This window comes from Leptodactylus fuscus, chromosome 1 (genome assembly GCF_031893055.1).
Source record: "Leptodactylus fuscus isolate aLepFus1 chromosome 1, aLepFus1.hap2, whole genome shotgun sequence".
Classification (NCBI taxonomy): domain Eukaryota; kingdom Metazoa; phylum Chordata; class Amphibia; order Anura; family Leptodactylidae; genus Leptodactylus; species Leptodactylus fuscus.
This window is the reverse complement of record NC_134265.1, coordinates 53,324,061-53,340,013: the sequence shown is the minus strand read 5'-3', so window position 1 is coordinate 53,340,013 and position 15,953 is coordinate 53,324,061. Positions and strand designations below refer to the sequence as shown.

Sequence of the window (15,953 nt, the reverse complement as noted above, 5' to 3'; positions counted from 1 at the left end):
TCAGAAACTGGCACTATATGGCAGTAGCAAGAAATGAGGGTATTTGTATTCCCAATATACTCTTTGAATTCCCAGTCAGACAATGGCACTGTATACCAGTAGTAAAAATTGTGGGTGCACGTAACCCCAATATATTCTTTGAATTACCAGTCAGAAACTGGCACTATATGGCAGTAGCAAGAAATGAGGGTATTTATAACCCCAATATATTCTTTGAATTCCCAGTCAGACAATGGCACTGTATACCAGTAGTAAAAATTGTGGGTGCACGTAACCCCAATATATTCTTTGAATTACCAGTCAGAAACTGGCACTATATGGCAGTAGCAAGAAATGAGGGTATTTATAACCCCAATATATTCTTTGAATTCCCAGTCAGACAATGGCACTGTATACCAGTAGTAAAAATTGTGGGTGCACGTAACCCCAATATATTCTTTGAATTACCAGTCAGAAACTGGCACTATATGGCAGTAGCAAGAAATGAGGGTATTTATAACCCCAATATATTCTTTGAATTCCCAGTCAGACAATGGCACTGTATACCAGTAGTAAAAATTGTGGGTGCACGTAACCCCAATATATTCTTTGAATTCCCAGTCAGACACTGGCACTATATGGCAGTAGCAAGAAATGAGGGTATTTGTATTCCCAATATATTCTTTGAATTCCCAGTCAGACAATGGCACTGTATACCAGTAGTAAAAATTGTGGGTGCACGTAACCCCAATATATTCTTTGAATTACCAGTCAGACACTGGCACTATATGGCAGTAGCAAGAAATGAGGGTATTTGTATTCCCAATATATTCTTTGAATTCCCAGTCAGACAATGGCACTGTATACCAGTAGTAAAAATTGTGGGTGCACGTAACCCCAATATATTCTTTGAATTCCCAGTCAGACACTGGCACTATATGGCAGTAGCAAGAAATGAGGGTATTTGTATTCCCAATATATTCTTTGAATTCCCAGTCAGACAATGGCACTGTATACCAGTAGTAAAAATTGTGGGTGCACGTAACCCCAATATATTCTTTGAATTCCCAGTCAGACACTGGCACTATATGGCAGTAGCAAGAAATGAGGGTATTTGTATTCCCAATATATTCTTTGAATTCCCAGTCAGACAATGGCACTGTATACCAGTAGTAAAAATTGTGGGTGCACGTAACCCCAATATATTCTTTGAATTCCCAGTCAGACACTGGCACTATATGGCAGTAGCAAGAAATGAGGGTATTTGTATTCCCAATATATTCTTTGAATTCCCAGTCAGACAATGGCACTGTATACCAGTAGTAAAAATTGTGGGTGCACGTAACCCCAATATATTCTTTGAATTACCAGTCAGAAACTGGCACTATATGGCAGTAGCAAGAAATGAGGGTATTTGTATTCCCAATATATTCTTTGAATTCCCAGTCAGACAATGGCACTGTATACCAGTAGTAAAAATTGTGGGTGTATATAGCCCCAATTCTATTGCTAGGGGACTTGCAGGGTATTTCTGGGGTGAAGGTGGGGGGGCACACCGTTGGAACGGGTATCGGGGTATATATCGGGTATACGGGAATACACTGACAGTGTATTCCATTCAGGATCCTGGGAAAGCTGGGTTGCGGCGATTGAGCCCGTCAGTGCCACGTTACACTGACAAGCTTCTCCCTGGAATTTAGCTCTTACAAGAGCTGTTGGTTGTCTTCTCCTTCCTATCCTAGCCTGTCCCTGCCTACCCAGAATCTAAGCCCTAGCTAGCTGGACGGAAACCTCCGTCCTCGGTGAATTGCAAGCTCAGAATGACGCGAACCTGGGCGGCGCTGTTCTTTTAAATTAGAGGTCACATGTTTTCGGCAGCCAATGGGTTTTGCCTACTTTTTTCAACGTCACCGGTGTCGTAGTTCCTGTCCCACCTACCCTGCGCTGTTATTGGAGCAAAAAAGGCGCCAGGGAAGGTGGGAGGGGAATCGAGTAATGGCGCACTTTACCACGCGGTGTTCGATTCGATTCGAACATGCCGAACAGCCTAATATCCGATCGAACATGAGTTCGATAGAACACTGTTCGCTCATCTCTAGTAACTAACTATAGAACCCTACTACAACCTGACAACTTTCAGCAAGAAGTTCAGAGAAGTTTATGCATAACCTGGTCTCTCTAATGCACAGAGATAATGCAATGTATTCAGTGATGTCACAATACAGGGACAATGCCCACAGCGATGTCACAGTAGAAGGATAATATACTCAGTGATGTCACAGTACAGTTATATTATACATAGTGATGTCTGAGTAGTCAGAGTACAGGGATAAAGTACACAGTGATGTCACAAAACCGAGATAATGTACACAGTGATGTAACGGTACAGGGATTATGTACACAGTGATGTCACGGTACAGGGATTATGTACACAGTGATTTAACAGTACAGGGATAATGCAAACAGTGATGTCATGGTACAGGGATTATGTACACAGTGATGCCACAGTAGAAGGATAATATACAGAGTAATGTCACAGTACAGTTATATTATATATAGTGATGTCAGAGTAGTCAGAGTACAGGGATAAGATTTCACAGTGATGTCACAAAACAGGGATAATACACACAGTGATGTCACAAACCAGGGATAATGTACACAGTGATGTTACAAACCAGGGATAATGTACACAGTGATGTCACAAACCAGGGATAATGTACACAGTGATGTCACAGTAAAAGGATAATATACACAGTGATGGCACAGTACAGGGATAATACACACAGTGATGTCACAGTACAGGGATAATGTACACAGTGATGTCACAGTAAAAGGATAATATACACAGTGATGGCACAGTACAGTTATATTATACATAGTGGTGTCTGAGTAATCAGAGTTCAGGGGTAAAGTACACAGTGATGTCACAATACAGGGATTATGATGTAAAAATAGTGAATTTACGCAATGCTATGACAGTACCAGGATAGTGCACATGGTGTAGATAATGTTACAATATTGACATAATACACACTTTACAGGTCACTTTACAGGAATATGTTTATATAAGCTTTCCTTGACCACTCACCCACCTTTGGAAGGTAGCTCCCTATAGAGCTACATGCTGGTTTTTGCTGTCCACTTGAAAGATTGGACATCTTTCTGAACGGACACTTGAGGACACCCACGGACCGTAAAAGAACGCACACAATGTCCTATTAAATCAATGCAAAATGTAACGGACACAGCTAGTTTTTGCAAGATTTTGCGCGGACATTAGCATCGGACACTAGCTGTCGGACACCGACGCTAGTGTGAACGCCCCCTAAGACTGATGTTTCATAAAACAGGTGAACACCCATGCTCCAGAATGGAGATCTATGCAAGTTAGGAAATGGTGAAGATTTCCATTATCACTCAGATTAGAAAACTGGCATGAGCTCTAATAAATATGTTTGGCTGAAGTGTTTCCGACTGGCTCTCCTGCTGTGAAACTTGAGGTGCAGAATGGAAAAACTGGTGTAGAGGAATCAATAATTCTGGCAATTGTCTCTAGGTTTCACAGAAAACCAGGCATTGATCTCTAGGGAGCTACATTTAAATAGGTAGCACTAGAGTGAGTTCTTCTGTTTCATAGAAAACCAGGCATTGATCTCTAGGGAGCTACCTTTCAAAAGGTGGCACTAAAGTGAGTTTTCCTGTTTCATAGAAAACAGGCATTATCAATAAAAAGCTACCTTTCAAAAGGTGGCACTAAAGTGAGTTCTCCTGTTTCATAAAAAACAGGCCTTGATCTATAGGGAGCTACCTTTCAAAAGGTGGCACTAGAGTGAGTTTTCCTCTTTCATAAAAAAACAGGCATTGATCTATAGGGAGCTGCCTTTCAAAAGGTGGCACTAGAGTGAGTTCTCAAGTTTCATAGAAAACAGGTATTGATCTATAGGGAGCTACCTTTCTAAAGGTCACACTAGAGTGAGTTTTCTTTTTTCCATCAAGGAAAAATTGTCTAAATATTCTTTTCACAGGATCACAAGTACAGCACGCATGGTCTGATGGATCCTATGTTTTCATGCAAAGGCTTTCTCCATGATAGTCTGATTTGTGTAGACAATTTAGGAATTTAACATGCATTTTTCCAACATTTCGATTGTTTCCAAAGATCAGGGATCTGATTGTTTCTTTGGATGACAGTGTAAAGAATACTATTATAATATATACAGAAAAGATGAATAAAGAACCATATCAAGAAGCTGCAGAATATTGTTATTAAGCCTATTTAATACTGTGCTCAATGGGGAACCTCACTGATTGTATCCCAAAGATGTATTGTATTAAATATCTGGAGCCAGTTGGTAAACCATAGGAGAAAAAGCCCTTTACAAGTGTTAAGGAAAAAGTAATTAAATGGTTGAATCCTTGACTGTAGCAGATAAGATAAACACGTAATACAAAGGGCGGAAACACATTCACTGCCGCTTCAATATTTGGATGGAAAAAGTGAGTCAGCCGCAGCTCATTAATCATCTTATCAAGGCCACTTTCTGCATTATGCCGCGATTATAGCCAAGTAGAAATCTACATTCATTGCACTTATTGTGAGCTAAAGGGTGACGGAGATAAACCTGCACCGTGGATGTAGTGATAGATGGTATATCGTCTGGATGGAGAATAGGCAGGATACTATGGCAGCCGTGCTCAGCAGGGATCACTGACATGTCACTGAAGGACACAGTATAATGAATAGAATGGACTAAGAGGGAATGGAAAAATCTTAAGATGCAAAATCTTTTCGGAATAATTTACAATGTATTTGAGTGTCAAGTAAAGGGCAAAAATAATAAAAGGAAAGTAATAGTGATTTAACGTCTAGGGAATATTCACATGCAGTTGATTTGTTGCAGAAATTTCTGCTCTGGAAATTCATTCTGAATAGGGCGGGTTTAGCAGTAAGTACACGCATCCAAAAAATAACATGGAGCTGCTCACACCTGGCGTCTAAATACATGGATTTTATCATTGAAATGACCAAAATGCAGTATGTAAGCATTGTATGTTGAGTCTTGTTTTGGTCCAGGGAAGACCAATGTATGTAGAAAATCCTAGTTATATGTCAGTTTTGTTGTATTCCCTGTATTAATGTATTTGATGTATAAAATTGAATCTGCCTGCGATATAATATAGTATGTGGATAGCTGACAGGGGGCAGATTTCAGTAAATAAGGTGTAATAAGCATCAAACTGTATGAAACTGTAGTTTGATGAAATTAGAAATGTTCTTTTTTTTTTTAGGATGGAGTTTCAGTATGGGTTCAGCCTATCAGTTCCACAGCTGGAGGGTTTTCGTCATTGTCTGTGCACTACCTTGTGTCTCTGCGGTTGTGGCGCTCACATTTATGCCAGAAAGTCCACGATTCCTTTTAGAGGTAAGATCTAAAATGAGAACTACAACACCTAGAAAATAAAGTAGATGTATGTCAGCTGTCTGGTTTGATAGCAGCATCTATTTAATGTGAATGGGTTCCCATTGGGGGGCTGTAGAATTCAGCACGCTATCGGCTTTCACATTCGGTGCTCCCGGTGAAGAGTTATCGGTACCGTACCGTCAGAAGGGAGTTTCTGACAGTCAGTCAGGAATGCCCTTCCTCACAGCAGCGCCTATAGCGCTGTACTGTGAGAGCGGGGAGAAACGCCCCCCTCCCCTCCTGATAGTTCTCGTCCATAGACGAGTACTGGAGGGGTGTTCCTCACTGCTCAGCGTCATCACTGGGAGGTAAGCAACGCCCCCTCTCACAGTACAGCACTATAGAAACTACTGTGCGGAAGAATATTCCTGACTGACTGTCAGAAACCCCCTTCTGACAGTGAAGAGCTACGGTACAGGCACCAATAGCTCTTCACCAGGGACACAGAAAGGGAAAGCCGCTGAATTCAGTGCACTGTCGGCTTTCTAGTGGTGTATAAAACCGCATGTCCCCAGGAGGTGAAAGGTCCTCTTTAGAAGAGTATATCAAAAGGTGTTTCCCTGATACTGTAATCCCTTTAATAGAAAAAAAGTGAGAATGATATAGAGGTGGATATAGATAGATATTACTTAGATAGATAGATAGATAGATAGATAGATAGATAGATAGATAGATATGACATAGATAGATATACATACATACGACATAGATAGATGTATAAGGAAAATATTTGTTCTCGTACCGTGTTAGCCAGTGGGTAGGAAATATAAAAAAACAAAAAACTTTGATAGTCTTCAGTAGTTGATACCTTTTTAATGGCTAACTAATAATGATGACAGGTTCCGAAATGTTGTAATCTGTCATCATTATTAGTTAGCCATTAAAAAGGTATCAACTACTGAAGACTATCAAAGTTTTTTTTTTTGTTTTTTTTTTATAGATAGATGTGGCATAGATAGATAGATAGATAGATAGATAGATAGATATTAGGTAGATAGATAGATAGATAGATAGATATTAGGTAGATAGATAGATAGATAGATAGATAGATAGATAGATAATGTCATGAGAGATAGCTAGTTGTTAGATAGATGATAGATAGTTATTAGATAGATAGATAGATCGATAGATAATGCAATGAGAGACAGATAGATATAATGTATTGAGAGATAGATATGATAGATATTACAGAGATAGATAGATTTAATTGATCCACTATATGCAGTCCATCATTCTTTATACACATATATTATTTCATTGGTATAGGTTGGAAAACATGATGAAGCCTGGATGATCTTGAAACAAATTCATGACACAAATATGAGGGCTCGTGGACAACCAGAGAAAGTATTTACGGTGAGTCTCAGGAAAGGTTGTTTCCTATAATTTGCTTATATATTGTATACCCTTAAAATCTCACATCAGATACTGTATGGTCTGCTGGTATTTTTTGTTTGTTTTGTTTTTTTTGGATGCACAAAAATCATAGAATTCTATAAAGACATAACATACAATAAGCAGCTTTCAGTTTTCTGTAAAACATACTGCAAATAAAAACTAGTGTGAATGAGGTCTACAACATTAACTATTTTTCTAAGTATAAGAGGATGCTAGTGTCCTCACTAGTCAGGATATATTAGGGATATATAAGAAGCAGAGTTATTTATGGTTATCACATTTATTTATTAGAATAATACTGTTATTATTTTTTATGTTGGTTTTATTGTTTTTGCAGGTTCAGAGAATTAAGACTCCTAAACAAATAGATGAGCTCATTGAAATTGAGACAGACACGGGCACTTGGTACAGAAGAGGCTTTGTCAGGGTCCGCACTGAACTATATGGTGTAAGTACATAAGAACAGTCAATTGACTAGAGACCAGTAAGAACCTTATTACAGTCCTGTAAGACATATAAGGTTTGGTTACTCTCTTATTTTATATCCTCCGGACCTTTGCACAATATAGGTTGTTCATGGGTTATTACGTGTGTCTACCCTACATGTAATAACACCGGCCAACTGACAGTACACAGCCAAAATAGCATATCAGACACCAAAACCAACAGCATTCATTACTCAGGAATGGTGGGGTTAGAGAAAACAATTCCAACGGTGCTGGAATCTGCACCTATTAAATTATGTAATGAGTTGGACTTGTTGGAGGTGGTGGAAAGTATTTCTTTTGCATTGAAATGATCAAGAACATTGGACTGATTAGATTCTATTCAATTGTGAGTCAACTATATTAGAATTTTATTATTTTATTATACAATAATATTGTTTTGCTCAAACTAATAAAGTGTGTGTCTATCCTTCACAATATCTACTTCTACCATATCCCAAATCAGCCCCATCTCATTCCATGGAAAGCAAAAACACAGTTTCTAGTATAATCCTGATCTGTATAATCCTATTCTGGGCTCAGACCTACATGTAACCAATGATACCGATCTACTAGTATCAAAATCCCCTAGATTTACAACATCAAATGTCTGCTTAATCTGAGATTACCCCGATACCAGCAATGATACGATCTCCAAATCCTTTCCTTCTGTGTCACTAGATAGATCTAGCTGCCTTTAGATAAAATCTGCTGCAATCTTAAAAAGCAAACCCAGCATTAGCTAATATTAGCTCCGAAAAGTGCGAGTTGCATTAATTCCGGCTCATTCATCCTTTAAAATATTAAGCAGATGGCAATTTAAGGTGAAGTGCATTGTGCCAGTCTGCACGTAATGTTTATCAAACGTATGAACTTCTAGCACAATCACAATCCCAGCCATGGCTACAAACAGATCAGTGACGTTAGATAGGTCCATAAATGGTGCATGAGGACAGGTGGGACGAGCATGATGATGCATAATGTACCGTTGTCATGATCCTCTCATTTGGCATATAAAGGAGGAATATGTGGCCGGGGCATAGGATTAGCAGACGAGGAGGACATCAGCTCTGACTTGTAAAATAGGCATGGGGTGGACATAAAATTTGTATCTGTTTTGTTACATGGAATAGGGGCTTTAGGATCCCATTAGAGTCCAGGGCTCAGGTATGACTACTATCTGTGAACTGCTTATTGTTCTACCCTAGACAGGTTTTTGTTACGGACATTTCTTGGCTACCAATATCAATACATTGTAAGAAAAGCCAGCCTCACAACTCAGCTTCATCGCTGGGCAGTAAGGAACACCCCCAATGGTACACTTCTATAGTCTTCTACTGGCAGATCTCACCACCCAGTGATGATGCAGAGCTATGAGATCTGTCTCTTTGATATCCGTATCAGAAAATAATGTCATCAATATTTCTGGAACCAGAGCAATGTTATATAACACTCCCTATCATATGTAGATTACATACCAAGCTCTTTGACAGTCAGACATAGAGGACTTCACTACAAGGTTCTTTTCCGGATAGAAGGTAGTCACACTATGGAAGACAGGATGGACATTACCTGAACAGGAGAATGTAGAAGTGGAGCCAGGGAATAGTTCTCCATGTAACACAAACAGTGCTTCTGTTAGCATCATGAATATGACACCTACCTACAAAAAACCCATGTCACTACTGGATGGGATCCTCGTGATTCCCAGTTCCTAGAACCAGTTGACATCCTTAAGGATTGCTGAGATGCCTCCTAGCCTTAAGCTAACCCATCTTTCTTTGCAGACCCCTAAACAGCAAATTGTTGCTCCGCTCAAGCAAGCTTTACAAGCGGCCCCTCTGAACTTCCCAAGTTTGGGAAAGGGTCCTTAAATAGTATAACAACATGCGTAGCTTGGGCAACTCCAATGTCAATGGTTTGCACCACTGGAGATCAACGCTTAGCTTCTTCCATAGTGTAACTCTTAGGGTTCATTCTGTTCCACCTATTAATCCGTTTTTCAGAAGCTTCCCAAAGCAATGTCCATGCGATGACCTGCACCAGCCAGACATGCACTAATCAATAAATTACATAGGGATAAATATATACAAATAAAACACTATATACAATGTAACCTACAGTAGTAACAACAGCTTAGAGTGCACCAAACCTTCTTTCCTGACATGCAGTTCTGTTGCATCTTTTCTTATAGCTCTGTGCTCTTCCTTTTGTATTCTTCCTGAAGATTCAGAATTAAATTGATATTATCCTTCCTTTTGTCAAAAGCCCTAAACGGTTTGGCATAGTCAGCACTGACTTGACAATGTGAGAGTGTCTTGGGATATGTCCCCAATTGATAACACCCAGCTGTCAATATATGGAAATTAGAGGAACGGTACTCCGCAAAGTTATCTGAAAAAAAAAAAAAAAAAACTACAGAATTGTTAATATGTGTAAAATATACTATAATTATGTATTATCTTTCCTGAGTGGTCTTTGTACCCTCATCATGTATAAATTCATACAGAGGCATAGCTTGAAGCTACAGGGCCCCAATGCAAAATCTCTAATGGAGCCTCCACTTTCTATGTCTGACCTATAACTCTGGTGTCTTCTTAGGCCTTTGGGCCCCCCTTAGGCTTCAGGGCCCGGTAGCAGTTGCTACTTATAAACCATCTATACCTACACCGCTGACCTTATACCTTGCCTCCCACCTGTAACCTTCCATAGCTACTCCACTAACATTATTTAAGGAAATAACATAGACATTCCTGAAAGGAATGTGTCTAATAAGGAATTATATTATGCTTTACATCTAAAACATTCCCTAATTTGTACTCATCTGCATAGATGAGCAGCAGCATTGTGTACGGAGTGACAGTCTAACATAACCTGATGATACTTTGTCTCAGAATAGACCGGTACGTGACGGTCCCTCCTACACCACTTCTATTTCACATTCTGTATGAAAATTAATTAAAATAACAGCCTATAATTATGGAGCCCTCTAATTACTCTTATAGGGCGCGCTGTATTGTGATGCACTCTATCATTGACTTACATCATCCCTAATATTATACATTATTTTACAGATTTGGTCAACCTTCATGAGATGCTTCGATTATCCCGTCAAAGAGAACACAATAAAGCTGACAATAGTCTGGCTCAGTCTGTCATTTGGGTATGTTCGCCTCCAATGCTGTATAGTTCTGGTATATTGGTATATACTGTGATATATTCCTTCTCTTTAGTGTATAAAACACTATATACTGACTTTGATCTCAGTTTTTACTATTTTCAGTTAAAGGGGTCTCTAGGACTAGAAAAATGATGACTTATTCTTAGACTAGGTCCTTAATATCATTTTGTTCGGGCATACAACACTGATTTGGAAGGGCCTGGGCAGCTGCCACTTCTTTTTCTCAGGTCAATGACATCACATGGCCAGGCTGCAGCTCAGTCCCATTCAAATAAATAAAAGTGCGAAAACCAGGCACAACCACTATACATTCCTACGGTGGGGGTGTCAATTGTAAGGATAGGTTATTATTGCCATAGTTTAGGAAATCCAGAATTTGTCTCTCCACCTAAGTGTCTAGACTAAATATCTAGTGTATACTTGTAAAGCAAGTACTGGTAGTGATATGTACAATAATATGGGACTGTTCTCTAAGAACAAATACATTACAGTAAATATAACATCTTTGTAACCTTTTTTTCCGGGTCCCGAGGCATTTTTCATACCGATGACCTATTCTGACCTGACCATGGCTGTACAGCATACTGCTGCTCTGTTCATTCTCTCTTGAATGAGAGCAGAGGTTCAGTCCTCTAGCACTGCAGTGGTAAAGTCATAAGAGCCTCCTGGATTTGCCGTATAGTTTCTGGGGACTCTGAGGATAGGTCATCTATATAAAAATTGCTAGCAGCCTGGAAAACCCCTTTAAGCAAAAATGTAATGGGTCTTGGCATACTGGTTTTACTTACAGAGATCCACCTGATGTGCAATGTTTTACAGGCAAAGCTCCCTGGGAAAAATATGCAAAATAGCTCTCCTCCAGAAGGAAAGAAACGCTCTCTATAGTGCAAGGCTCTTTAATGGGATTCACATCAAAAGGGTAGTTACTAGGGTTGAGCGATCGTGTTCGGAAAAGATCGGATTCCGATCGGCGATCGAGAAAATTTCACGATCGCCATCGGAATTCCGAACACGATCTTATTATGTGGGATCGAGATCGGTTATTTTTCCCACAATGCTTTGCTTAGCCTTCACACTGAGTATACTCTGTATATTCAGTGTGAAGGCTCCGCTGCAGTTCCATAGGAATGAATGGAAGCAGCCGACACACAGCCTTAACCCCCTGCGCGCCGGCTGCCTCCATTCATTCGAATGGGAGGCTAAACTAAACATCTCTAGCAGCTACTTACCTCTAGAGATGGCTGCTCCAGTGCCCTCCTTCTTCTTGCCTCGCTGCCCCACCTCCTAGTTTAGTGTTTAAAGTGCTAGGTAGGCGGGGCTTGTTGCTTAGAGTGTGGGCGGGTACAGGGCGGGGAGACGTGATGTCTCCCCTCCCAGTACCCGCCCACACTCTCCTAACCTTCCCACACTCTCCTAACCTGGCAGGGAGGGAGCAGCAAAGGAAGAAAAGCAGCGTGGAGCAGCAGCGAGGCGAAGAATGAAGGCATGGGGCACAGGACCAGCCATCTCTGGAGGTAAGTGGACACCAGGGGGTAGGATTGCTTTTAAAATCCGATCTCCGATTAATAAAAAAAATCCCATTGACTTGCATTGTGATCGGAATTGGGATCGAGATCGGGTTCAAATGAAAAATGATCGGAAATCGGATTTTAAAATCGATCCTGAAAAGTCAAGATCGGCTCAACCCCAGTAGTTACTATAGATAACATCAGAGAGACAGTTTCTAAAGGAAATCTAATTTACATGAGTTATCCCAGGTAGCATTTCTTGTACGACTCCCTATACCAGTTTAATCCCCATAGGAAGAACCAATGCCCTCCCAAGAGCTGCGTCGAAGGCATCTCACCCAGCCAACCCTACTGAAGAGGAGCACAATCTGAAATATCTGTCACCAGACAGATGTCTGGTTTTTTTTTATAAATTCTTTATTTATGAAAACAGGATCACAGAGGAGAGAAATTAAAACTTATCCAAATAAACAAACAAACAACGAAACAAGGGGGACCCAATTGCAATAAGGGCCGCCAGTCAAATTCAAAGGCCGGACCTCACCACAACCAACAATTCGGGGGTGGAGCGGTCAACACAATGTCAAGAAGGAAAATGAAGGGGACGGAAGAGGGACAAAGGGAAGCGAGGGAAAAGTATCTGGGGGGGAGGACGAGGGGTAGGTCAGGGAGGGAGGAGGGGGAGGAAAAACGGGGAGCAGTCAGAAGGGAGGGGGGAGTGGGGGGGGAGCCCCGGAGCACACCTGCCGCAAAAACCTCATACACAGCCCAATATGGCCCTGTATTGACCGGATCCCTGGAAAAGGATCCAGGGTGTCCAAGCCTTCAGAAAAACATCATAGGTGTCTCGCAGAGACGCTGTAAGGTCCTCCATGGCTTGGAGGTCCTCCACTTTGCGAAGCCAATGGCGAAGAGACGGGGGGTTAGGGGACTTCCACAAGGCCGGGATGCAAGCCCTAGCTGCATTAATCAAGTGCCGAACTGCAGACTTTCAGTAGGCCTTGCGGGAGGACCCAGAAAGATGAAGGAGGAAGCAGGCCGGAGTATTAGGCAGATCAGTCTGAAAAATCTGGGACGTTAGACGATGGACACCATCCCAGAACTCTCTCAGAACCAGGCAGCTCCAGAAAATATGAAGAAGTGTCCCCTCCTCCAAACCACACCTCCAGCACAGGGGGGAGGCGGACGGGAAGAATTTATATAAAAGGGAAGGGACATGGTACCACCTGGTGAGAATCTTGTAGCCCGCCTCTTGGTATTTACAGGCCATCGACCTCTTATGGGCAAGCTCCAAGATTCTAGAGCAGTCCGCAACCGAAAAGGAGAGGTTGAGATCAGCCTCCCACTTGGAGAGGAAAGAGGGTCTGTGGTCCGGAGAAGGGGAGACCAATAGGGCATAAAACTCTGACAGGGAGTGGCGTTGAAGACCAGTGCCAACACAGGCCTTCTCAAAACTCGTGAGGGGTCTATCAAAGGAGATAGGGTCTGAAAAGGAGGAAAGGAAGTGAGTAAGCTGCAAACCAGATGTCTGGTTTATCTGTCATTACTAGTCATGTTTCTAGACTCTTGTGTAGGTTAGACATTGATTGACAAGTCACAGGGGCTACCTATAGGAGGCAGAAGTGATTGTCTTACTTTGCAAGTATCAAATGAAGAATAGAATGAAGTTGGAATAAAAGGCAAATCTTGCGAGGTTCGCCCCCACGAATACTCACTGATACTCTCTCCGGCCCATGACTGCTCCGGTTTTTCTTTACGCCCTCCAGGGGACCCTGTGCATTCCATATCTCATCCCTATCACCTATGTCCTGATGTTGTTCAGTGTTAGCGATGTGATACTGGATTCACGGGGCCTCCTGCATAGTTGAAGGGGAAGCAGAGGTGGCCGTGGGCAGGAGCAGGGATTGGTAACTAAACAGGGCCTGGTATCTTCAGGAGTAACTCCAGCAAGTAACGAACTATTGAAAAAAAAAAAAAAAAAAAAGCAGAGGCCCACCGGCCCCCCTAATGTCGTGGGCCCTGTAACAGTTGCTACGGCAGAGCTTCCTCCACTGACCGTGTATTATCACGGAGCTGTAAGCCTGACAGAATGGATCCTATTCCTGTCCATCTTGCAGCCCAGACTCCATAGTGAAATGTAAGAGTCTGTGGAGGTCAGACAGCATTCGAGTATCCTCCATGTTCTGTGTGCGCCGTTTTCTCCCAGACCTATACATGCACCTATTAATGTGCATTTAGGTTTACACTGACATGTAACTGTATGCCCCTGCCTGAACAATATTTTCAGTTCACTAACTGTAGGTATACGCTGAAATAAAATAAAACCATAGATACCGACCTGTTTCATGATGACAACCACTGCCCTGCTACATGAGTGCAGGTACTCTGTGTGTGTGAGTACCTACATTGGCTTCTTTAGCAACCTGTGATGTAAAGCTTTTCTTTTTCAGCTACTATGGCTTATCCGTCTGGTTCTCCGACGTCATTAAACATCTGCAGGCGGATGAATACGCCCTGAGGGTGAAAAACTTTTACGGAGAAAATATTTCAAACTACAACTTCAACTTTACACTGGAAAATCAAATCCATAAAAATGGAGACTTCATCAATGACAAGTATTCATCTTCTTTTCTTTGATGTTATTTTCCTGTTTTGTAAGAAATAGCAAGGATAAGATTTTAGGAACAGGGGGAGCCAATTCTGGCAAACTAGTCCTGCACTGGATGATGGAAATACACTATATACCTCCAATGTCCTAGAGTAGATCAATAAGGTGTAGGCTCTATAATGTATGTCAGTGACTAAACCAACTGTGCCTAAGGACGCATGCACATGGGTAGTTATAGGTCAGAGTTGTACAGATCCGTAATATAGTGCCTATAGAATGCCAATGGGTCATATCTTATCTCTGTACATTACCAATGTTACAAAAAGTCACACAGATTTTTTTTCCTACGATTCATATATATTTCTATACATAGTAGCATATAATATTGCATAGCTTTGTTCATTTAAGACTTTGCACACTTAAAGGGGATCTCCAAAGGGGAAGTTAAAGCCAATGGAATGAGTAGTCAAGGGAATGTGCAACTTTGTCCTTGTAAAAAATATTCCTTGACATGTTTAAGTTGCACTTTGTTGGCTGAATTTACAGGGCTTCCTTCATTTTCAAGACTAGATGGTTCTTGTGCAGCTACAAGTTCAGAGCTCAGACAAAAAAAATATACACCAAGGAGTAGCTTGAATAGAATGAAACTTTCTATGTGTTAATGTAATGATGATATATGTAAATTATTCTAATACTAGTGTGAAACGGAAGAGTTTAGTTTATTGGGGAAATTTGTACAGTACCATGCTGGGCCATTTTGAGCTTAGATACAAGATGATATATGGTTGGCCATGGAGGCATACAGTTTCCATATGGTTTCCCAGTGCAGATTTGCTCACACATGTTGCAGATGATCCTGACATCTTCCACATTCATAGGTTAGTGAATCTGACTTCCCAGCTGGTACCATATCGGTCCCAAAAAATCTTGATTTGGGTATGGTATTTAGGTATGGATCCTATTACAGATTTTGCATTGGGGCCCAACAGATTCAAATTACATCTCTATATGGTATCACTACTAGGAGTGACTGATTGTCATATGTTATGGCTTCCCAGATAATCACAACAGAAGGTAGGGCAGTATGTCACTCCACAACAAAGGCAGGATTGAAGAGATCAGCACGAGACCTCCATACTCAAACCCAACTGTCATCAGATCCCAAACAGATCCTGGATTCATTGCTAAAGATGATTCAGTTCCAGTCCTGTGCAGTTCAGGTTTTTTGTTCACAACGCCAGCATTGTGGCTGGGTGTCAATGGCAGGACATGTTATGGGTGCCATGACACAAAATTGCTAAGCACCTGGAAACTTACTGTTAGGAGATGCTC

At 41.2% G+C, this 15,953-nt stretch overlaps 1 protein-coding gene across 1 annotated transcript in view; it reads left to right on the top strand.

Annotated features, from left to right (window-relative positions):
• SV2C (synaptic vesicle glycoprotein 2C) overlaps window positions 1-15,953 on the top strand; it is a 143,563-nt gene that overhangs the window by 108,847 nt on the left and 18,763 nt on the right. Inside the window, exons 5-9 of the mRNA XM_075270604.1 lie at window positions 5,269-5,402; window positions 6,708-6,797; window positions 7,177-7,287; window positions 10,399-10,487; window positions 14,464-14,628. Coding sequence (XP_075126705.1) covers window positions 5,269-5,402; window positions 6,708-6,797; window positions 7,177-7,287; window positions 10,399-10,487; window positions 14,464-14,628 — 589 coding nt within the window. The remainder of the gene's footprint in view (window positions 1-5,268; window positions 5,403-6,707; window positions 6,798-7,176; window positions 7,288-10,398; window positions 10,488-14,463; window positions 14,629-15,953) is intronic.